General features: G+C 49.5%; 6 protein-coding genes across 6 annotated transcripts, besides 1 other annotated feature; 3 read left to right on the top strand and 3 right to left on the bottom strand.

The window, feature by feature from the left end:
- Nucleotides 1-711: 711 nt before the first annotated feature.
- CTRU02_214905 (nitrosoguanidine resistance protein) lies at nucleotides 712-1,923 on the bottom strand (the record flags this gene model as incomplete). Its single annotated transcript, XM_036726582.1, has 2 exons — nucleotides 712-1,573; nucleotides 1,652-1,923. 2 exons carry the CDS (start codon nucleotides 1,921-1,923, stop codon nucleotides 712-714), a joined length of 1,134 nt encoding a protein of 377 aa, XP_036581769.1.
- A 1,427-nt stretch (nucleotides 1,924-3,350) lies between these two features.
- CTRU02_214904 (uncharacterized protein) lies at nucleotides 3,351-3,638 on the top strand (the record flags this gene model as incomplete). Its single annotated transcript, XM_036726583.2, has 1 exon — nucleotides 3,351-3,638. One exon carries the CDS (start codon nucleotides 3,351-3,353, stop codon nucleotides 3,636-3,638), a length of 288 nt encoding a protein of 95 aa, XP_036581770.2.
- A 4,691-nt stretch (nucleotides 3,639-8,329) lies between these two features.
- On the bottom strand, nucleotides 8,330-9,654 carry CTRU02_214903 (reverse transcriptase domain protein; the record flags this gene model as incomplete). Its single annotated transcript, XM_070206334.1, has 2 exons — nucleotides 8,330-8,345; nucleotides 8,432-9,654. The coding sequence occupies 2 exons, from the start codon at nucleotides 9,652-9,654 to the stop codon at nucleotides 8,330-8,332; spliced, it is 1,239 nt and encodes a 412-aa protein (XP_070059977.1).
- Nucleotides 9,655-9,985: 331 nt separating this feature from the next.
- CTRU02_214902 (amidohydrolase) lies at nucleotides 9,986-11,212 on the top strand (the record flags this gene model as incomplete). Its single annotated transcript, XM_036726585.1, has 1 exon — nucleotides 9,986-11,212. One exon carries the CDS (start codon nucleotides 9,986-9,988, stop codon nucleotides 11,210-11,212), a length of 1,227 nt encoding a protein of 408 aa, XP_036581772.1.
- Nucleotides 11,213-12,190: 978 nt separating this feature from the next.
- CTRU02_214901 (ABC-2 type transporter) lies at nucleotides 12,191-16,143 on the bottom strand (the record flags this gene model as incomplete). The annotated part of the gene is made up of 2 exons (XM_070206333.1): nucleotides 12,191-14,473; nucleotides 14,527-16,143. 2 exons carry the CDS (start codon nucleotides 16,141-16,143, stop codon nucleotides 12,191-12,193), a joined length of 3,900 nt encoding a protein of 1,299 aa, XP_070059976.1.
- A 1,202-nt stretch (nucleotides 16,144-17,345) lies between these two features.
- Nucleotides 17,346-17,501, top strand: CTRU02_214900 (uncharacterized protein; the record flags this gene model as incomplete). The annotated part of the gene is made up of 1 exon (XM_036726587.1): nucleotides 17,346-17,501. One exon carries the CDS (start codon nucleotides 17,346-17,348, stop codon nucleotides 17,499-17,501), a length of 156 nt encoding a protein of 51 aa, XP_036581774.1.
- Nucleotides 17,502-20,497: 2,996 nt separating this feature from the next.
- Nucleotides 20,498-20,635: a sequence feature (Protein overlapping with rRNA (CTRU02_214899, KAL0930079.1) was converted to a misc_feature.).
- The last annotated feature ends 2,437 nt before the right edge of the window (nucleotides 20,636-23,072 follow it).

Here is a 23,072-nt window from a genome sequence, read left to right as displayed (position 1 = left end):
CGAGTTCCAGATTTTCTTGAATGGTTTCTCATGCGACGTGCTGCAGGCTGAGGCTTCTATTCTACCTTAGGATCTGGCTTATTGGACTTCTGAACAGTGATAATATATAATGGATGAAGAAAAGATGCATGGTCGCAGGCCGTAACTTCCATCTGTGAGGTGCTTGAAGTCCAAGTGATCAGATTTGCATTTGGTTGATATGGATTGACTTGGGTAGATTGGATGCCTCGGTATGGTTGATATGGGAGGTTGTGTTATGGATTGTGCATGATAATTCTTTCTGGCTTTATTAGAAGTAAGATTCGTCTATCATGTAAAAACTTGGATCTCCAAGCCCAAGTCTTGTCATTGTGTCTTAAACCCAGGTCGCTTGTTCTTGGGTAAAGTTGATAATGTCTTAAGACAAAATGAGTCAACTGTACCACAGTGGAGATGAAAATCCAAATAATTAAACAAAAGCTGTTTGATACCTGTTACTCAGGTCCTTGGTTGAGCAACAAGGCAAACCTCTTGGGAAATCAGGTGATCAGTTGCTGTCAGACTTGCTATTTGCGCTCCATATTATCCATCTCATACGCCCCTTTGAGACTCAATCTGTGTCCCAGCCTCTTCTTTTGACTGTACCATCTGCTGTGGGTTCTCAAAGCTCTTCTCCGATTGGCTCGGCCAGTCATTTGCCGTCTCGGGCCTTACAGGAACTGCCGCCAAAGCTCAGGCGGCCATTTTTGCTGCATCACGGCAACGCTTCCGGATCGAGAAAACTGCGGTGACATGGCCGACCACCCACCAGGCGAACAAGACTGGCAATACAATGTGAAGGTCTTGCCCGCAGCCTGACCACGCCGATATCAAGAGCGCGTAGATCGAGTGTGCCGGCATTGCCCAACCAATTCGATACCAGCCTGGCATCAGTTCAAAAGGGAAAATTGTGCTCGAAACGTTTAAGATGATCCAGGTCAGAAGAAAATGGGGCATAAACGGCATTGATACAAATGATCCGGTGAAAGTATCCAGAAACTGCCACTGCGTATCCATATACAACAGGTACGCCAAAAACGTCTTACCAAACTCTTGACTACCAACTGGCCACTCGCCGCGGAAAGCCCAGATATAACCAGGAACGACAAGGCTGATCAATATAGTATACAGCTTGCCACACACGAAGCGTAATACCCAGACGTCTCTTACTCGAACTTGTGAAAGAAAACCGCTGAATTGGCCGATGATGTTGAGGGCCAGCATAAAAAAGAATTGCCCGAGCGTCGGAATGATCATGTTGACGGTGTTATAGAGAACTCGTGCTCCTTGTGGTGTGACTTGAATGAGATCCGCTGCTGCTTGAATGGAGGTTGTGAACACGGCTTCGCCGGAGAAGCCTGTGAGATTTTGAGCCCCCATTGCTGATAGGTACTTGTTGCGAGATGAGTTGATAATTTTGAGAATATTCCCTTGTAGAAGTCCGTCTGATATAGCTGGAAACTTGGCTTGATTGTACGAGTACGTCACAAGAGGGATTTCTGCCTGGGCGGCGACGGTTCCGTTCAATTTGCCGGCAAACCATTCGGAAATACCGCTGGGTACTACAACAGCCGCCCAGTATTCGTTTCAGCAAACGGCAGCTTTTGCTTCCAGCTCATCTGGAAAGTCAAACTCATGTCCCTTTTTGACTGTGGGAAAGCTAGGGCTCTGGAGGTCGCCAGAGGCCTGCCAGATCGAAGAACCAACCGGACCTCCGTCTAGGTCTAAAAAGAGAATGTTTAGAGCGCTGGTTCTTTGTTGTTGATTATGTGTCGTCCCACTAAGATAGCACATGTTTGCGAGTACCATCAGAAGAAGTGAAATGGACGCAAGCAGCACGGGAGTCGCGTAGGTTTGCTTCAGTGGCTCCCACTGACGAAGGCGCTGTCGGTGTTGTGCCTCCATGGCTGGCTGAGGCTAAGCGAGTGGGATAAGATGAAAAGCTTTTTTTTCTAGTAGTTGGCTACGAAAGAAAAAAAAAGCCCCCCAAAAAATGGTGAGTTGATAATGAAGAGTAGACGTTGTGATGTTGCTACCTCTTTTGACGAGCTTGCTTCAACTGCCCGAAGGTACTGATACAACCGACAACCGAATTCATCGGAGGTTCGCTCGCCTGCAAATCAAAGTTTCCAGCTTTCTCAAATTGATATTGTTATGATTCCTAAACATTTTCTCTAGAAGATGACTCATCTAGTTGCCATGTTTCCCTCGGCAGCCAGGTCTATCTCGCGTTTTCACTTCGAGGCGAACTCGCGAAAGCACGGAGTCCGAAATCGTTACCTCAAAGGCTCCGCTTCAGTGTTGAATCTACAGATCCACTGAAAAAAGCGGCCAGAAGCAGAAACAATTTGTCGTTGATCTCCGAGCATTCCTGTTTGGTCAAGCTAGAGGACGCATGCTGGATCACGCGGGTGACAAAAACCGGCACAGCTTTTGGTGCTGGCCGTAGGTAAAGGTAATGTTTTTCTGTTGTCACTCAAGTGAAGTGAACACGGGTGGTTCTTTTACGGAAAGGATGTGTACAAGATGTGAGCTTCAAAGACAAATGCTACATGAATAAGGCCAAGAAATTTTACGAAATGCTTTACGCGTTATGACGTCCTATATTTTGCCTACATTTCGACCAGTCAAGTGATATTCAATAGCTGTCAAGAATCAGATCTTTCCTCTTTTCAGCTTCGTACCCTCCTTCTGTTGAGGTCAGGATATTAGGCTTAATCGCAGTAGGATTGATGTTGCAGACTGTAGAGAATTTGCAATTGCGTCTCAAATAATCTAGTACAGACTATTTTCAAGGTTGTGTCAAGTTAAACGTGGGCTACTATTTTGTTTCACATGTTCTGGTGTTTGCAAAGCCAGATGAAATGACGAAGCGGGACTTGGCAAATCCATCTCCGCCCCAGTAGGAGACTAGGGTGCAGCAGGGGTGACTACGCGTGGCTAACCAAATGTTATCAGCTTGTCATGAAAAAAAAAAAAAGAAAAGTGGGAGGATCTGGTCCCCCATTCTGAGTGTCACTTTACGACAAGTTGCTCTGTGGGGTTACGAACGACAAGATCTACACGCAGTGTTTCCTGTGGGCGTGGAGTCTGAGTCTGAGGAGTGAGACCATGCAACGGACAACCTTTATCCCGTCGGGAAAAGAGGAAAATTTCAAGTTACTGGCGCGACACAGTTGTACAATCTATTTAAAGGAACCGGCAGTCGTGTCAGATAGAATCCCCGAAAAGCATCGACTAGTTACAGACCAAGCAAGCCGACTTGCCTCGTCACTCAACATCTTTGAAACTTCCTCCATATCTACATAGTCCCCTCCAGAAACAACTTGAAAATGACCGGAAAATACTTGATCACCGGCGGGTACTTGGCGACGCTCGATGACTCTCTGGGTGACTTCGCTAATGGAGCCATTCTGGTTGAGGACGGTGTCATCAAGGCGGTCGGCAAGGCTGAAGAAATCAAGGCTCCAGATGCAGAGATTATCGACGCTACGGACGGCGTCATCATTCCTGGCATGGTTGACACTCATCGCCACGTCTCCATGTCGTTGACGCGCTGTGGTGACCGACGTCAGGCACGGGCGGCATCAACTAGGAACAAAACGGCTTGTATTCTCTAAGTGAGCGAGCGGAGCGAAGGACGCTTAAGAATACGGTCGCTGGAGCGAGGTCACGTGACCTCGCGGCCGAGACGCGGCAGAGTGGGTCCGGAGGCCCGGAGCCAGCACGACACACCCCCCCAGACGGCGCGTAGTCGTCTGGAAAACCGCGCCTCGAGGCCATATCGCTACTATCGCCTAGATACAAGATTATGAGGCTATTCAGAGCCTCTTGTGAATATATATATAACAAAAGAGAGGTGTTGTTGTATTCGCCTCGGTCTTTGTGCTCGAAGTGATGTGAATATGGCGAAATTCGCCCTTGCGCGCCGCCTGGCGCAATAATCGCACTTTCCTTTATTCAACCGTCGTACTTGCCTCTTATTATTGCCAGTTGAATTTTCTGAAAATCCTGCCTTCTGATTGGCCCACAACGTGGGTTGCCCATCAGTTATTATTTCCTCTGCCCGTTGACTCTTCTGCAGCGGTTCCGGCCGTGGCCGAAGCGGCTGGTCTCCGTGCTGCCATTGACAGCCTTGTTGGAGGACACTTGCCGGCGGCTGTTCTCCCCGCGTACAACGTCCTGATGGACACGTACGCGGCCTCCCTCCGAGGTCGTTAAAAGAGCCCGCCCTACGGGGCGTAAGTACGCTTGCTTTTGCTCCTTTGGGAGCGTATCATGCTTCCTGGCCAGGGGCCAAGTCAAAATTTAACTTTCGGCCTCCGGGCCAGCATTGCTCGCGCGCACCTGTTTCTCTTCGCTTCTTGTGACTTGTGCCCGAATGTCTTGTAGGTTTAGAAGTGCCCTGAAGTGTTCGAACTTCGCTCGGGAGAGTGCTTTTGTGAGACCGTCTGCTGGCATCTCGTCGGTAGGCATATATACCACGTCGAACGTCTTCTTGGCATACTCTTGGCGTAGCCACATGTTCTGTATATCAACGTGGCGAAGGCGCGTTGAGATGCGTTCCTTGTCGCCTACTACCAGGCGAATCGTTTGGCGATTGTCACAATGGATCTTCCATACGTCTCCGAGGTCTAGTTCAATATCCCGAAATAAGCGTTTGAGAGCGATGGTCTCCTTAGCAGTGTTTTCGAGGCTAAGGAGTTCCGCTTCTGTAGTAGAAGTGGTAACGGTATTCTGTCTCGCGGCTTTCCACTGAATGGGACCGCCGAACAGTGAGATGATGTACCCTTGAGATGAACGCCGCGTCTCTTCGTCGTCTGCGAACGAGGCGTCGCCCGCAATTAGGAGAACTTGGGCACCTGCACCCCCCGAGCTACCGAAGCAGAGCGAAAGGTAGCGAGTGTGATAAAGATATCTAATGACTTGGTTCGCGGCCTTCTGATGTTCGAGAGACGGGTTCGTTAGGAACCTCGAGAGTATAGCGCAAGCGAAGGCGACGTCGGGGCGAATCATGATCGCAGTGTACAGAATTGAGCCGACCTTCTCTTGGTATTGCTTTACCTGGTCAGGGGTCTCTTCAGCGGTGTTCTTCTGGAGCGGGACGAATGGCAATGGTGTATGCGGCACGATCGAGTCGATAAGGTTGAATTTCTTCGCTACGCGTTCGATATATTGGTCGTGTGCGAGGTTAATTGTTCGCTTCTCACGGTCACGTATCACGCGAATGCCTAGATACCACTCGACAGGGCCTTGGTCCTTGAGTTCATACTCGGCTTTCACCCCGTTTATAACGTTTTGAGCAGCTTCGCGGTGGTCCCTATGGTATAAGACGAGGATATCGTCTACGTAGAAGAGTACCATCACTTTCTTGTCGTTTGAAGTGAAGAGACAGGGGTCTTCGCTTGCAGGCTTGAGTCCCAGGCGCCGCAGCGTTGATGAGAACTCCTTATACCAAAGGAGGGGAGCGTCTCGTAGCCCGTATAAGGCACGGCGGAGCTCGACGTACTTCCCGTTCTGTTTGAAGCCGTCTGGTAGGTAGCAGACGACAGGCGGGTCGTTCGGTCCTCTTGTTGCGTTTAGAAACGCATTGACTACGTCGAATTGGTCTACTTCAAGGTCGAATTCCGCCGCGAGCGCCATCGCTACTCTAAACGTCCTTGCTGCGAGGGTCGCTGCGTAGGTCTGTTCGAGAGGATGCTTCGCCTGGAGGTCGCCGCGGACGCAAATTCGTGCCTTGCAGCGGTCGAGGTAGCCGTCTTGATCAAGCTTGTAAGTGAACACCCACTTTAGAGGAATAGGTTTCGTAGACGCTTCGTGTTCGTCAATGATTTTCCAAGCGTCCATCTCCTCTAATTTACTTATCTCGGCTTGGGCCGCTTCGTAAAACAGGTTTCGGAGGTGGGTCGGCATTTTTTCAACACTTTTCCACGTTCGTGGGGGCTTTATAAGCTCATCTGTGTGTATTTTCACTCGCTGTGGAGTGACCGCTCTGGAGTGCTTCGCTTGGTGTATTGACGCGAAGACGAAGCAATGGAGCGTATAGTGGGCTTGGTTCGCTTCCTCCACAGCCTTCTGCTGATCAGGCATATAGGTATGGAAGAAAGTTTCCCAATTACGTTCCGTTTGTAGGAATGCGAAGTGTTGGGCGAAGCGAGGTGATCGTCTCGGTTTGCCCTGTTGTTGGCCGTAGTCCTTGCGGTTGTACACCCGCTTGGTCTTTATCTCGGGTTCGCGCCCGTTCCCATTATCCGAGTGTGGCCGCACCGGGTGAGTTGGGGAGTCACCCCCGAGATCATTACTCGAGTCGGCCTCCACGGCCGGTTCTCGTGGAGGTTCGTTGTTGGTCTTGACGTATATCACGTCTTCGACCGCCTCAGAGAGGGCTTCGTGCCCCGGGTCGGGAACGCCGGCGTCCATCGCTTCGGAGCTTTGTTGGCCGGTCGTTTGCCCGTCCGTCCCCTCCGGCGCTGCGGCCGGCTCAGGGGTCGGTTCCGGGGTGAGCAGGCCCTCTTCGCGTCGGCTGTTAACCGCGGAGCGTTTTACCGTTGTCTCTTCTGAGATTACGGTCGACGGCGCGAAGGCAGGTGGCAGGGGCTGCTCTTCAAGTGAAAATACGAGTTCGCTTGGTTTTGCGAGTCCGAGGAATTGGAGTCCTGGGTTCGCCGTAGCCGGAGGTTCCGAGATCTCCGTGGAGACTGTCTCGGCCACCTCCGCTTGTAAACTAGCTTTTGCATCGTCCTTCGAGTAGAACTTCGTCTCGTCAAAGGTAACGTTTCGCGTGATAATCACTTGATCAAGCGAGGGTATCCAGACTCTGTATAGGTTGTGAGCGTCCATAACGTAGCCCACCAGATATCCAATATGTCCTCGCGGTTCCACCTTGAAGTTACGTCTGTTCCTATCCGCTTCGCGGTCCTTTTTCAGGGGATAAGCCCTACACCCATACGCGTACGTCCAGCCCCAGTGGGGGCGAAGGTCGCGGGCGAGGCTCGCGCTGTATTGTGGTTGCCACCAGCGAAAATACTGTCGGAACCAGCTCTCTTCGACTTGAATTGGTGAGAGCCAAGCTCTTCGCTTCCGTGGTGACATATTGTACAGGTAGGCGGCTGCCATGACTGCTTCCACCCAGAGAGTAGTTGGCAGGCCCGCTGCGCTGAGCATCTTTATCGCTCGGGTTATTAATTCCTGGCCCGCTCGTTCGCCTCCGCCATTGGGTTCCTTGGTGTAGGGGGGTGTCTCTTCGATTTCAATCCCGTTATGCTGGGCCCAAAGTTGATACTCAGTCATTCCGTTTATCGCAATTACCGCGCGTTCTACGTCTTGTCTCAGCTTGCACAGGGTGACGCCTCGTTGGCGAGCGACCCATCGTTCGAAGTGCCTGAGAGCGTCGAAGACGAAGGTGTGCGATTTACTTACGCGCGGAAACGCGAAAAGACGACCGGTATATTCGTCTTTGATCACTAAGAGCCAGCGGTTCTTGTCAAAGCTTGTCGGGTAGTCGAAGAGATCCCATGAGACCCTATAGTACGGTCGAATTGCTTTCCGTTCAGAGGTTCGCCTCGAAATTAACTGTTTCGCGTGCGCTGTCGCGCAGTATTCGCATTCCAGACGCGTGGGTCCTTTTATCTTTACTCCTCTCACGTTTGACACCATTCGTTCTAGTGCGTCTGGTGCGAGGTGACCCGAACGAAGGTGCCATAACCAGGCGTCATCATACCTATCAGGTGGTTTACGAAGCGAGAGTCGAGCGGGATCCTGTACTGCAAGCACCAAATGGTTCACGATTCCTGCGTTACTCGAGGTAATTCGCTTCTGAGCAATATACTGGGAACCGGTCTTATATTCGAAGAAAGTAATGTTCATCTTCCTAACAAGATGCTTGACTACCACGCTGTTTTTGTACGTTCCCTGGCGAAGTGTGTTATCCAATCCGGAGTACCAGATGCCTGTCTTTCGGAGGAGTGCTTCCGAAACGATGTTAACGTGAAAGTTCTCTACGTATCCAACGTTATGGAGCGTAAGGTCTGCTGTGAGGTCTCCATCAGGGCCATTTAGTGCTTTTGGCAAGATCCACGTTCCCTTTGCTAGGATTGGGTACGAAGCAGTTCCTGAGTCGACTCTCTCGTCGCCGATGCACGTTTTAATAGAAGACGATTCAAGCAAGTCAAGGTTGTTAACAAGGTGCGTAGCTCCGCAGTTGTCGAGAACCGTGCTTCGTGACAGAACATGGGGTCCCGTCAGTGGGGTTGCAAATACGCTTGGTTGGTCGTAGTCCGAGTCGAAGTCGTCCGAAATTTCCCGGAGAAGTTCACGGCTGATCGTTACTGCGTGGATATTTCTCTTCAGTGTCACCTCTGACTCATTCTCCTCTTGCTGCGATTTCGCTTTAGAGCCGGTATTTCCTGACGACCTATTGCGAGGCGGCGCTGGGTTTCGGAAGCTGGGAGGTTCCGTCGCCCAGATCCAGCCTTTCCGAGCTAATTCGGCTCGGAGATCATAGTTCTCGGACTGATTGATACGCTTTCGAATCTCCTTGCACTCGTCCCTCGATAGTTTGTCCTGGGAAGGCTTGATTCGCCCGGTAAGGGCGTACTCCACGCGGGTGCACTCCAGGGGGTTTGCGTTGTGGGGTTTGTTGCAGGGGCACGCTTCGGATTTGCCTTTTCCTTTCGAACCGCTTTTTCCATCTGAGATTGCTTCGCTCGGGCGACCGGCAAGGGTAGCGTACACACCGCTTGTTTTACCCCGATTTTTGTCGTATAGGGTGTCCTCATACAGCAAGTCCTCCAGCATATCCCTGTATTCACTTACAGTAGGGATGCGGTCCCCCTTGCGCTCCATTTTGACAATTTCAGTGAGCTCGGAGGTCGCCCAGGAGGGGGCAAAACGGTGTCCCACCGCTCGAAGAAAAGTTTTCGAAGCGAGCGTTCCCTGGCTTTCCGGTATTCTGAATCGAAGCGCGCGGAGCAGTACTCGATGGAAGTCTCTTAGCCAGGTCTGGGGGTTTACGCTTGTGTTGGCCTTTTCCAGGAGGAGAAGGTACTCTTCGCGAACTGTAGTTTGACTGCTTGATTCGCTTGGAGCGTAGCGTTTCCGAAGGTACTGAATAAGAGCACGGAGTGAACGTTGGTTCTTCGCTAGGATCTCCGATCTCGCAGCGTAGAGGATGTCCTTGTCGACCGTTTCCTTAACCCAACGCTGAATAGAGTCGAAGTCCCGCTCCCGACGAGTTTTGAGGACGTCGCGGCCTGATTTTGAAGCGAGGTAGTTCGTATATCTTTCAAAGATCCCGGGCGTGTTTTGCGTGAGAGTTGGTTGTGCTACAGGCTCCTGGAGTTCTTCCCCTGTATCGTCACTCGCTTCTGCCCTATGCTGGAGAATCGAATCGTAGGCTTTCCGCTTCCGATCATAGGTTCTACGCTGCTTTTCGTTCTGCTGCGTGATCCATGATTCGATCGAGAGTTCTTCATCGTCCTCTCTTGGGTCTGACGGAGACGTAGTGTCGTCTGGGTCTATGAGATCCCAGACGTCTGCTGCGTCGGCTTCGGCGTAGAGAGCGTCGTACCAAACGGGGAAGTCCCGGCGGCAGGTTAGCCTTGTCGTGCTCGTGAGAACAGATATCTGCGACGACATCTTCGTTGTAGAAGTTGCTGTTTGAAGCGAAATTTGTGAAGACCGTAAGGAGTTGATGGTGTTCCGCCACGAACCCTTCGTCTGGTTAACAGTAGAAAGGGGTGATGTGGTAAGCTGGGCTCATAACTGTGGTGACCGACGTCAGGCACGGGCGGCATCAACTAGGAACAAAACGGCTTGTATTCTCTAAGTGAGCGAGCGGAGCGAAGGACGCTTAAGAATACGGTCGCTGGAGCGAGGTCACGTGACCTCGCGGCCGAGACGCGGCAGAGTGGGTCCGGAGGCCCGGAGCCAGCACGACACGCGCGGAATTGGGGCCGATCAGCCTTTGATGCACTTTTTATCCAACACCTACACCCGCTGGCTCCCGGCAACTGGTGTCGAGGAGATGCACACCTCCGCGCTTGTCGGCGCCCTAGAGGCGATCGACAGCGGCGTCACAACCATTTTGGACTCGTGCGAGACTTTTCCCTCTGCCGCGCATGCAGAGGCAGAACTCCAGGCACTAAAAGACTCGGGAATTCGGGCCTTCTATTGCTACGGCATGAGCGACTATAGCTATGGAGAAGTCAAGGGGGGAAAGGCTGGTTGGGAGGCCCGCATGGCGCATGTGAAAAAGCTCCGGGATGACAACCCTGACCGCGACAGCCTTGTACAAGTCGGGCTGGCACTCAGCCAGATCGGCACCGTCCCGTTTGACATGACGGTGGCTGAAGTGAAGCTGGCGAAGGAACGCGAGATGCTCTGCTGTTCGCACACGGCAGGTGTCCGCAATTCGGTCATTACCAACGGTCTGGAGGAGCTCAATGACAACAATCTTCTGTTCCCAGGACACGTATACATCCACTGCACTGGCCTCACCGAGCGCGACATGGATCTTATTGCCGACTCTGGAGGTAAGATCTCTATTGCGATGGAGACAGATATGCAGATGGGTATGGGAATTCCACCATTGAGGGATTGCCTTAACCGCGGTCTTAAGCCGTCGCTCAGCATCGATACGTCTGCTGCCGTGGCGCCGGACTTGCTGTCGCAGATGCGCCTGGCTCTACAGACGCTGCGCCTTCTCGATCACGACGCCGAGCAAAACCAACGCAAGGTGCCGTTGCACCTCAAGGCCTCAGTTAGTGATGCCCTTGGTTGGGCAACGCGCAACGGCGCGGAGGCGGTTGGTCTTGGGGATAAAATCGGCACCCTGACACCGGGCAAGAGGGCCGACATCGTTGTCATTTCCAACAAGCGCGGCCTTAGCGCTTCCGCCTTCCCACTTGGAACCGCCGTTCTGCATTCAACTCCCGCTGACGTGGAAACCGTTATGATCGATGGAAAGGTTGTAAAGCGTGATGGACGTCTTGTTGGACAAGATGTCGAGGCTATTCGCGCAAAGGCCCGAAAGGGGCTTCAAAACATCTTAGAAAACATGAAGAGCATGCCCGCAGAAATGAACCCCTCCGAGTTCAGAGCATATCACCTCGGTGCTGAGCGCATGACCCGAGCCAATTTGGCCTTGGCCTACGATGCGGGTCACAGGGCTGGTGACTGGTTAAGGCCCGTCTAAAAACGCCGTGTCTTTGAAACCCAGGCATGCCAGGCAATCATCCAGCTGGTTCTAGGAGTCTATGAGACGTTGCGCCAATGGCCTGCACCCACGCGCCGGCCACTTGGAATCATCGATGATGAGCCCCTGGTCCTAGATTAAAGAGAAACCTTAGCTGTAGAAAGAACATAAAACCACAAACCTTCTTCAAGCCCTCATTTGACCAGTGTTTTCCAAAAGTAGTAAAACTAGCTCCTTGAAGAATCGCAGATCTCGTGCATTATGCTACACATCAAAGTCACTCAGCACCTAAAATCTCGTAAGTTCCCCTGGGAAATGATAAAGATCAAGGGGCACAACGAGTCTTTTACAGGCTTTTCTTTTAACTCTCAGACTTTCAAATCGAGCCATAGCGTGTTCTTTCTTCAAGGAACGATGTCAAGGTTATGTTTCACATTGGAGAGGAAATTATCATGTACAAGATTCAAAATATTAATCAGGTAATGCCCCTGAGACATATTTTATCGTAGCCTTGAAACCACACGTCGACCAATTTTCCCTGGAGTCATCTGGCTGCTGTCTTTTAAGTATTGATGGCTGGAATGGCTACTTTATTCTACTGTGTAAAGAAGATATCCACGCCTGTCTAGGAGTAATGTTATAAAAGTATAACCTCTGAAATATATATACAGGTTACAGTTAACACTACTTTCTTTAACTGAGGGCGCTAAAGGCTCTTATGCTTCCGTACTCTAAAAACATAGTAGAGAACAACGGTAACAAGAACATTGAACACAAAGTAAGAAACAAAAATGCCATAGTTACGCCACTTTTCAGAGACCAAAATCCTGCGTATCGAAAAATAGTCTTGTGCATCCGTCATGGCGCAATACTCGCAGGCGGAGGTGGCATCGGGGTTGTAAACGCTACCTCCTGCAGCCTGAATGAACTTTGCAAAATATTCGCCACAGGTTTGGCCCGAAGGGGGATCAATCACACTCAGCTCGGCTGCGGAGCAGATAATCTTTCGTTCGCAAGAGCCGCTGCGGAGATTCCGGCGACGTAGTAAGTAAAGGGCGACAGGTGATACATAAAGATCCAAAATCGAGGTAGCGCGTCTGGCGGTTGCATAACACCGTTGAACAAAAATGAGAGGCCAAACATAAGAGTGGCAAACATAGCCCCCACGACAGGGGATTCAATAGCCGCAATGACCATTTGCGCTAAACTTGAAGCGTAAACGTAAAACTGCACAATAAAGAGCAGCACGATCCCAGTGTTTTCTGAAGATATTCCACCGCCGAAGACAGGAAAGAAGGCGGACGCCCAAGCACAAAGGCCAACAACTGCCTGCCATGGGATTTCAACAACCACCTGCGACAAGATGAACACCTGCCACGAGTAAATGCGTGATGGCCTTTCCCGCACTTCGTAGAGAGATCTTTGTTGAACGAATTTGGGCATGACCTGGTTGACGAGTACGGAGAAAATACTGCAAAGCAAAAAGATACTGAACAATGCGTTCTGAAAACCCTGCTGTGAAGAATCAACCTTCCAGAAGGAGAAACCGATGAAGAGACCAGAAGCTATTCCAAGACCGAATTTAGCATAAATGTATTCCGGCTGCCGAAAGTACTGTTGAAAAACCCGTTGAGTAACGTACCGGAGCTGGCTCAGAAAGGCCATGGCGAAGTGACTCTCGAGAGTTTCCGGTGTGGCTTTATTTCCTTCCCCGTTTTTGAGACTCTCGAGCTGCTCCAACTCTGCGAGAACTTCTTGAAATTCGGTGCTTTGTTTCCATTTAGTCGGCCAGTCTATGTTGCTCTTTTCATCAGAGACAACTCGCAGAATGTATTCAGCAGTGTTCTCGGAGACGTCACACTCTTTTGCACCATTCCGGAAAAAGTAATCGAGCAAGATGCGTGACTGAGATCCGATATCCCCAAAATACACCGTCCGGCCTCCTTTGGCTAAGAAAAGTAGGCGGTCAAAGGTCTGAAAGAGTAAAGCACTGGGCTGGTGGATAGTTGCAAGTATCGCCTGGCCGTTGTCCGCTAGTTTCCGAAGCAAGCTGCAGATGGTCCAAGAGCTTTGGGAGTCGAGACCGCTCGTTGGTTCGTCGAGGAAAACGAGAAGTGTAGGTTTCGCCGCTAGCTCTACGCCTATGCTCAGGAGTTTACGTTGCTCAACGTTCAAGCCTTGTCCCAGGTTGCCGACAACCGTCTCAGCGAACTCTTCCATGCTAAGCATCCGAATGACTTCTTCGACATACTCGAGTTTTTCCAATTTTGATACGGAGCCAGGTTGTCGTAAAATTGCGCTAAACTGAAGAGCTTCCCGCACTGTTGTAGTCTCGAGGTGCAAATCCTGTTGCTGGACGTATCCGGTCCTTCTAGGAAAACTGGACCCAAGGGCATTTCCATTGACCAGAATATCGCCATTTACCACGCCAATGGACACCCTCTTCGCGAGAACGTCCAAAAGAGTAGTCTTTCCAGCTCCAGATACGCCCATAAGAGCTGTTAATGTCCCTGGCTTCACCCAGCCATTGACATCGTCCAACAACCGCCTTGTGCCGTCCTTTATAGGTATATCGTAGTTAACCCCTCTCCACATGAGGATGTCTTGTTGCTTGGGCAAGTAAGGAACGTAAACCTCGTCAGTGACCAATTCTGTGCGTAAGCCGAGGTCTTTCCGCTGGTTTTCCACGTCACTTAATGCGGTTTCTTTGCGCTCATGCCCTGGTCGGTACAGCAATGTCTCGGCTTTTGATCCTCCAAAGCGGATAAACTCCGTTGCCATGAAGTATGAACCGTGGAAAACAATCATGAAAGACAGCAAGATAGCATAGTTTCGCCACAAGTGAGAGTGGTGGTAATTGTAATTCTTGGCAATGTATTCGTCTCCCTGGATGAACTGCTGGCCAGGCAATGCACCGACGGAAGAGCAGATTGCCGAGTCTCCGCTCCCATATGGCGGAATATACGCGGCACAGCCAAATTGTCGGTCATGAAATTCGTTGGAAACAAGTGATTCAAAGGCGTAGAATATGTGATTGATCCATCTGATCCACGAGAACCAAGGTCTCATGTATGTAACAGGGATGGTGAAACCGGTGTAGACAACAATGAGAAGCACCATGATTCCTGCTAGGCCCATCGCTTGACCCACAGATTTGGTGAACGAAGCCAGACTTCGGAAAATGGCCGACATGGTGAAGACGGCAGTGATAAAAAAGGCCCGGGTTCCCGGTGGAGATTGGCCATAAAGTAGAGAACAACGCTGAAAACAGAGACCCGTAGTATTTTAACAGGGGCGTCGACAAGCACACTTGCCATGGCCTCGGTAAATGGGTGAACAAAAGCATACCGCGCTTGCTTCTCAACGATAGGTCGCTGACTGTACAACTGTAAGATTTCGTTGATTGTGATGATGGCGTTCATGAGAATTGAGAAAAAGAGCACTGCTCCCTTTTGAAAGAAAGCACTGCTGTTGTTCGGGGATTTGAAGAACATGGACCCAATAATAAGGGAAAGCGACACTTGGGAGCCCACTACAGATCTGACGGCCTGTACATCGTTCCGCATACGTCTAAATGCTCTCCAAAGCCAGAGTCGGATCTGCATGGGTATCGACAAAAGATAGGGGCTACCTTGTCTTGTGTGATTGGCTTGTTGCTTCTGGTGAACGTCGAATATTGTCTCGGCATCCTTAGCATCAAAGGGATGCTCATCTCGAAATGTTTGAATTTGACCGTTGAGCTCCTGATAGTCCTGGGACCTCTGCCAATACCGGGCAAACTCCTCCGGGGTGCGCGGTACTTTGTGTTCCATACCGGTCCGAGGGCGGCGTTCTGTTGAGTTTGTGATGGCGGTCAAGAAATCTGGAGCCACCTGCTGGGGGTCTTTATACCATCCCATTTCCTCGAAATATTGGACGGCACGCATTGTCGGACCAAAAAAAATTTGGTGGCCAGAATATAGAACGATCACTTTGTCGAAAAGATCATACATGGGCTGGGAGGCTTGATAAGCTGCTACTGCATGACATGCTCTCCCAACGTCTGCTGAGTTTCGTAAAGACCTGATGAACTGGATGGCGGATGAGGCGTCAAGTCCACGGGTGCTGTTGTCCCACGCGCCGAAGCGAGCCCTGGACAGGAACATTTCTGCGATGCTGACGCGTTTTCGCTCACCACCACTGACTCCACGGACAAAATTGTCTCCGATCTTTGTGTCGCGAGCGTGGGTAAGACCGAAGATGGCCATACTGACTTTTGTGACGGTGTCAATATATTGAGATCGGGTCATGCCTGCTGGACGTTGCTCTGGTGTTCGAGCCGCGGCCGCAAAGTGAAGGGTCTCAGCGACAGTAAGATGGGGGAAATGCTCATCCAATTCTTGGTTGTAAGCCACTTCACCGCGGTACTGAGTGATCATCTGCTCGTAGCTGAGACCCATATAGTGAATATTGCTTTGAGGGTCCAAATTCAAGCCGTTTAGGAGTCCTGTGATGACCTTGAGGAATGTAGTGCATCCACTTCCTGGACGACCTAACACGAGTAGGAGTTCGCCACCCTTTAACAGTCCGTCGAATCCAGAGAGAATGGTCTTGGCTGTGGCGTGATGGTTGGAGCTCACAAGACTGGTGATGTGATGGATTGGTGAGAGCAGGCTGCTGATGACAGTGTGCTGCACTTGCACCTTGGCATCAGAGCCATTTACGCCCAGCCCGGAGAATGCAACAGCCTGGCCCAGGGGCGTGATGTCTTCTTGGTTGAACGTAGAAAGCACCGCTTGAGCCCAGCGGTAGTGATCGAAATCTTTGGATTCGGGATCCAGGCGCGGATCATTGGGGATAATCGTTTGACGCTTGAGGTCAGTAGCAACCCGCTGAAGGTTGGAGAGTTCCTCCAGCTCATACTGCTGTTGCTCATCACTCGAACCCGCCATGGTGAATAGGCCGAGTAATTTTTTGGCTGGCTGCTGGAGAAGGAGGTGAGCCTGAAATACAGATCGAGTTCTGAGAAGGGCTAGAATATATACCAAGCTGGGTAATTCTTAAGGTACATGGAAGGCAGAAATTCTCACATTGTCACATGGTTTGGTTGCGCCGCGGACCATTCGAGCCAATCACTTTTGTGAAATAACTAGGACTAAATTGTATAATAAATTCCTCCTGAGTGTCGAGCGCTAGGGGAGATACCGTCTCAAAGAACGATACTTGCGGGCCTTCGGGCCCGGAGGGTCGGACCGGAGGGTCGGACTGGAGATCCGGGTACGTACTTGTGGAGGATAACAACAACGGCCCACCTTAGAACTCCATGTTCCGGATATCATCAATACCTTGAAAGAGGAATTCCCTGGAAAGATCGGCAACCCGGAGCGTTTGAAGCTACCTAATCATACATCATACCCTGTAGAGTTTTTTACTTTCCTTAGGTAAATTAGAAAATTCATTGCATAAGCTCATGTACTAAGCAATGGGAGTTTTCAAGCCATCTCTCGATAATTGGTTTTGATGGGCTTCGACTCTATCAGGTGAATTTCACGTGACTTTTTACACGTTTTTTCTAGGCGTTATTCAGATCTGTTTGGTTATTGGTGTCATAGAATCAGGGTTTTCGGCCTTAGCCGAGTACTGGGCGACATTTGTTACTAACTTCGAATTCACCGGCACAGTCTAACTCAAGGGGTTTGAATGTATAGAAAATCCGTAGGCTCTGTAAGGGTAAGACCCAGTCTTACGTGATGAAAGATTAATTTTATGAAACATGACTCAGAATTCACGTTGAAAAGTCATTCTCAACATCTAGATATAACCTCTTGAGGGTAACTACGACCAAGGAACTGTCACAGCAAATCAGGCTCTAGCGTAGCAACAGAGCTGTATCAAATGGGTGGCCTAGTAGCTTGTTGAAGCCAGGGTCGCCAATTAAAGTTAGCCTCCCTCAGTGGAGCCGGAATATCCCGTATATTTCATCAAAACTCTTTTGGTCAATCCAAGACATGCCCACGAGGCCCACAATTCCCTTTTTCTTCGCATGATGCAAAAAGAACAATGGATGCTCCAACACCTTAACACACCACCAAGTAAACTACGGATATCGGACCTATTGCCAGTACTCCGAAAAACGACCCAATGCCCCCTATTCATGTCAATATCCCTACGAGTATTTTCTAGCGAATTTTGTCTTTTTCTTCTAGTCAGCGCCAAGAGAAATCATGGTGTCAGAACGCTCTGCCGAAGGCTTTCCATCATTGACACCACCACCACCATCAGGACGGTCTGTTGCGCCAAACAGGCGTAGGGATAAAGTCCAGCTTTCTTGCACCTTTTGCAGACAAAAGAAGTGCGTAAAAACCCACGCTCTCACGATAAAAAATTATTGCCAACAAACTCTGTCAGACTGCGATGCGATCGCTCAAAACCATGCCTAACCTGTGTCGCCCGAGGTCTAGGTAGTGCTTGCACTTACCCCGCCGCCAGCATCGCACGGCCACAGGGGGGTTCAGGCTCTCGCACTGCTGGCGACCCCAGTCTCCTAGAAAGACTCGCCACCCTTGAGAGCATGCTAAGCTCCCTTGTCAATGGCCGTGATAATCCTGGAGCTGGGGTAGTTATCACCCCTGGTGCAAATGTGAAAACCCCATTTCAAGTGTCTACTCAATCTTCTCAAAGTCCAAAGCCCTTTGATACTGCCTCTGGAAAGATGGACGTTGGATCTTTGGGCACGAATTATGTTAGCAGTGCTCATTGGACGTGCATACTCGACAGCATGTCAGAACTAAGGCAATGTCTTATACAAGAGAAGGAGAGCGAAGCCACAAAAGCACTCAGTCAGACGGACAGGGAAGTTCTCGACCTTCCAGAAGAGTCGAACCCCATGGATTCATTACATTTGTTTTCTACAAAAAGACAATGTCGGACAAAGGCCCAGTTACTCGAAGGCTTGCCACCTCGAGCTGTCGTTGACCGGCACATTTTTCGTTACTTCAACAAAGTGCCACATGGTACGGATATTTGAGGAAATAGTAGTTTCAATACGTAAACTGACGGCAGTTATTTTTAGCGCACATCCATCCTCCTTCTTTTCTTCGGCAGGTATGTTCAAATCCCATCTATTTGTCGGCTTCTTACCTTGCCTTGTCGAAACCACCATCGCCCAATCGAGCATCCATAGAGAAAGCCCCTTTGTAGCGTGTTTTATTGAATACTTTCAGGCGCCTTTCTTTGACTGACACCAAGTCATAGTATGAAGCTTTCTGGTAAAACCCTGCCGAGGTCCCCGTCATGTGGCTGGCCCTCCTTTATAGCATTATGTGCTTCACAACGGCTAGCAATCTTGGGATAGGAACAGAGCAGGGGGCCTGGAGGTCTAGCAAACCTAATACGTCTCATCCAGAGTACCTGGAACAACTCATTGACTGTCTCATCCTTGGAGATTACAGTCGCGGAGGCCCTCATGCTATGGAAGCGCTCCTCAATTACTGCTTATTTGAACACGTAAGACGTCGCGATCCCGACACAAGGAACTGGTCACTTCTAGGCGTCATTCTACGCCTGGCATTCCGAATGGGCTGTCACCTTGAACCTTCACGCTTTCCTGTGATCAGTCCGTTTCAAGGGGAGCTCCGAAGAAGGTTGTGGATGATGTTATACGGCATGGACATGGTGTTCTCTTTACAAATGGGAATGCCCCGCATGATTAAAGACGAGAATAGCGACATTATGCCTGCCCGCAATCTTTTCGATACTGATTTCGACGAAGACACAATGGAACTACCACCATCGCGCCCATTTGGGGAGATTACACCCATGTCATTCTGGCTGGCAAGGCATGAGTTTATGGTCATTATGGCCAGTATTGCTGATCTCGCTATTTCAACTACAGTAACCAACGAACCTTGCTCCGAACAGAAAATGCGACACTTGGACGAACTCTTGAGGAACACTTACGAAAGACTTCCGGGGGGCATAAAATTTACCTCCATATCAGCCTGTCTATTTGCTACCTCGGAAGATATCAGCAACAGGCTGAGTCTCGCCGTCATTCTACGCAAATGTCTCATCATTCTCCATTACCGGCACGTCATTGGAGGGACAACAAATGGCCAAGAGCACTCTCCCGCAGGCGCTCCCCAAATGAAAGTGAGTTGCGGATGTAGCTCAGAATTTTGTGCCGAGTCTGTGCGAAAGTGTGTTGATGCCGCCATGCAACTTCTTGAATACCAGGATTTGATCCACTGCGAGACTGCGAGTGGCGGCGCCCTTGCGTCGCAAGGTTGGAGGTTGTCTGCGTCGACAATCCTCCATGAGTTTTTAATGGCAACCTCAGTACTCTGCAAATATCTGTATTCCATATCCAAGAGTCAGAGTGTGGACGGAGCTTCAAAAGATTCAGAAGTGGTGCTTAACGTCAAAGCGGCACTTTTACGAGCAAACAACATGTTGCAGTCGCAGAGCCATAGTTCAAGAGATGCAGAGAAGACTGCCAACAAGCTTGGAGCTCTTTTGAATATGCTTCAGGTCTACAATCACAATGAAAATGCACCACTGCCAGCCACTACCCCAGACGACTTGACAGATTTTTCACTAGCGTGTTGGCCGTTAATGAATCAGGATAGCTTTATGGACGAAAGGAATTTGTTTTTCTTGTAGGGCGCTGCTATTATATGGTGAAGAATTCAAAAGCGCTATAAATTAAGATATAAAGTTTAAGTGGCCAATGCGTCGTATGACAATGTAGTCAAAGAATATATATCTACTTTGAGTCCAAATTCATAATACATAAGACGGCTAGAAGCCATAGTTATTCAGTGTACGAGATTTCCTCTCGATCACCCTTATTTTCCTTCCGCAAGTGGCTTTTTCAAAACACAACTCATAGCTTTTCGCCAGAAAGAAATTCGTTCAGGCATAATGAGGCGTATTACCTACCCGTCTTGGAGTTGACTGTACATGTCGCGGCATAGATGGCATAACAACACCGCTACAAAGATAGCTAGCTTTGGCCCTATTCTTGACATTCATTTTACACCCAGGATTTCTATCATACTGGGCCATCGTCTACCTCCATGAGACTTGAAAAGGTTAGTCAACTATGCAGGTTCGTTCGTCACTGTTGAGAATACACAGTTCAGTGTAACAGTGCAAGCTCTCACCAACGGTTTCGGATAACCATCCATATTATATACCGGAAGGACAAAATAAAGAACTGGAATGAAACCATCAAAAACATACAACACCAGGTATTCGCTGGTCGTCACCGACCCAACTACTAATCCGGCCCTCATTGGCTTATCTATGGGAGAGCGGACGGGATCCCGAGTTTTCCAATGGGTATGGTCGTATGTGCTCATTTTGTTGGAAAGGAAATTTATAAGGGGATGCCCAGGAGGTAAAGCTTTTGGGCCTCATACCAATTTTTTTCCACACGCTTAAGGCGACATAATAACATAGAGTTTAAACAAGTAATCCGAAGGTAATAAATAAAACTAGATACTCAAATGCAGTCATCATGTTATTTAACCTCTTATTTATCATCCCCTTTGTGGTAATACTATCATGAATGTCTCTTAGACAGGTCTGGCTGGCACATGATACACAGGCTCAATTATAAACTGCCCCGTGGAACTGTGACGTTAAGGCTATTTAACAGTCAAAAGAGCAGGCTATAAAACTTCTTTGTTATTACCGCCAAGAGAGCAAAGGAACAGAAATCAAAGTTTAGTTTGTTCTGACATGGGTTTCTGCTTTGTTTGTCTTGGAATTCAATGAAATTACCAAAACTCACGTGGGGCATATTCCTATCTGAAAGCGGGGTAAGCGACTTTTGCGATGCTCACTCTGCTTGTGCTGTCGGCGCATCCTTTAAGTTCAAGACAGAATAGCGCAAGCCCTTTAGACCACGAGCCACATAATCCTTCGGCAGATGAGTTACAATGAGACTTGAGACCATCTCAGGCGCCGCCACCGGCGATAGTCAGTTTCTTCTTATAAGATTGGTCAAGGCAGGAAACATAACCCATATAATTGATTGGAAGTTGATTGAAGTCGCCCTCATTCCAAGCGTCAGTCTAGTAGCGAAGCCATTTAAGTTGAAGCCCCGCCACCTACGTGACTTAACTGACTGAATTGATAATATGTCTTGGCGCGTTGGTCTTGGCAGTGCCTAATATGTATCTGTTCCCTGCACACTGCTTAGCCTTTTGCAACTAGTTGGAGCCGTCGACGCCTCAAGGCATGTTCTGGTTTCAGCAGTGCGGGGGAAGCCCGCCATATCGGTATTCTATGGCAAACTGAGAATTTCACATGGATTAAATGGCATATTCCTCGTCAGGAGGATCACTCTATGATATCCTTGACGACAAAGATGCGATGCGCTGATCATTCTGCACGAGGCAGATCAGACGCTACGACTACTTGGAACATGTCTCGGTACTTGGCTGTTCCGTTCTCACAAAGCCGCGTTGCAACTTGTTGGCATACAGACCAGAGTGTCAAACAAGAGTCCTAGGGCGAGCCGTGCATGTGTAAAGATTGCATGAAATATAATGATTCAATACCACAATCAAAACATCTGTGGCGAACCATGATCTTGTTTTGACTTTGTGGCTTCTCGAGCTGAGCTCGCTAGTAGTCTCGAGGGCGAATATTTGCGCCAAAACATTGCAAAAGATTGTCCTCGATCGAGTGATGGGCACAAGATCTTCTTATATCTACATGTGGGGTGGCAATCACAAGAATGCTGTGATGTAAGCGAGCAGTAGTCTGCCTCTAGCCCATATATGCCACATTTATGCTTGATTCTTGGGTCCATAGTAAAGTTGGAAGATGTAAAGTAAAAGAATATCGCACCACAATCTACTGCAACACGAAAAGGCGTTGAATCTTTACACTTTTTATCAATTAACCAAATTATCCTACCACACTGTAGTTACCACAATGAACGCCAGCAACTCCAACCTCACCGACTCCAGATACGGTTACGATTTCGTGGTCTCGACAACTCAGGCCAGTATCAATTCCGGCTTGCTAGAGTATTTATGGGAAAGCAATCAGCCGGTAAACTATGTTTGTTATCTCTTGGTAAGTTAATACACATCACAGGCGACAGCAGAAATGAACATCTATTTCGTGCTGTTGAGAAATGCACCGAGCAATAATTTGACCGGTTTCTGACCCGTTTAGGACCCCAATACCGGGAACGCCACAACTCAGATCAGCCTTGAGGAACTGCTGAAGAGGACAAACGGGGTCAACCCGTTTGACATTCTAGATTGCACACCAGCGAGTGATCCTCGAGTCGAGGCCCTCACTCAGAACAACTTCGCTGTAGGCGTGAAGATCCGTATTGGGGTGCCCCCCGGGAAGATACCCAAGGAGCTTCCCCCAATTCTGGAGCTAGGAAAGAGTGGCGGCAAGTCTCTCTTCAGGATGTTCTGCTCCGAGTTCCAAGTTATTCAGAACATTTCAAGCTGCGAATCTTCCATCAATGGAAGCTGGAATGTCTGGGACCAGCCTTCCGGATCGCCTTGGTACATCGAGACGGCCGTCGACGTCGTCAAAGGGGGCCTTGACCGGAACCTTGAAACGCCCTATTTTAATCAGCACCCAGAGCTCAAGAGAAATCTCCAAGCTCAGCTTACCGATTCATTTTCAAGCACGTCTTTCAGCCTTCAACAAACTCTTTTGGACCTAGAAAATGCCGCTTACCATAGTGCGCCCAACTTCGTAGGAATCCCAGCCGGATCCCACGCACTAGAAGTCTTGCAGAAGAGCTTCATCGACCTGTACAGCAAGGCTGCTAAAAGTTATGGAGAGCCACTTCTTGCGGTGACCGCCGTCACTCAAGATAGTGAAGATCATTCTCAGCTCA

This window comes from Colletotrichum truncatum, assembly GCF_014235925.2.
Source record: "Colletotrichum truncatum strain CMES1059 chromosome Unknown Contig_0012, whole genome shotgun sequence".
In the NCBI taxonomy this organism is placed as follows: Eukaryota; Fungi; Ascomycota; class Sordariomycetes; order Glomerellales; family Glomerellaceae; genus Colletotrichum; species Colletotrichum truncatum.
The sequence above is the reverse complement of the archived record's forward strand: the minus strand, read 5'-3'. Positions and strand labels throughout refer to the sequence as shown.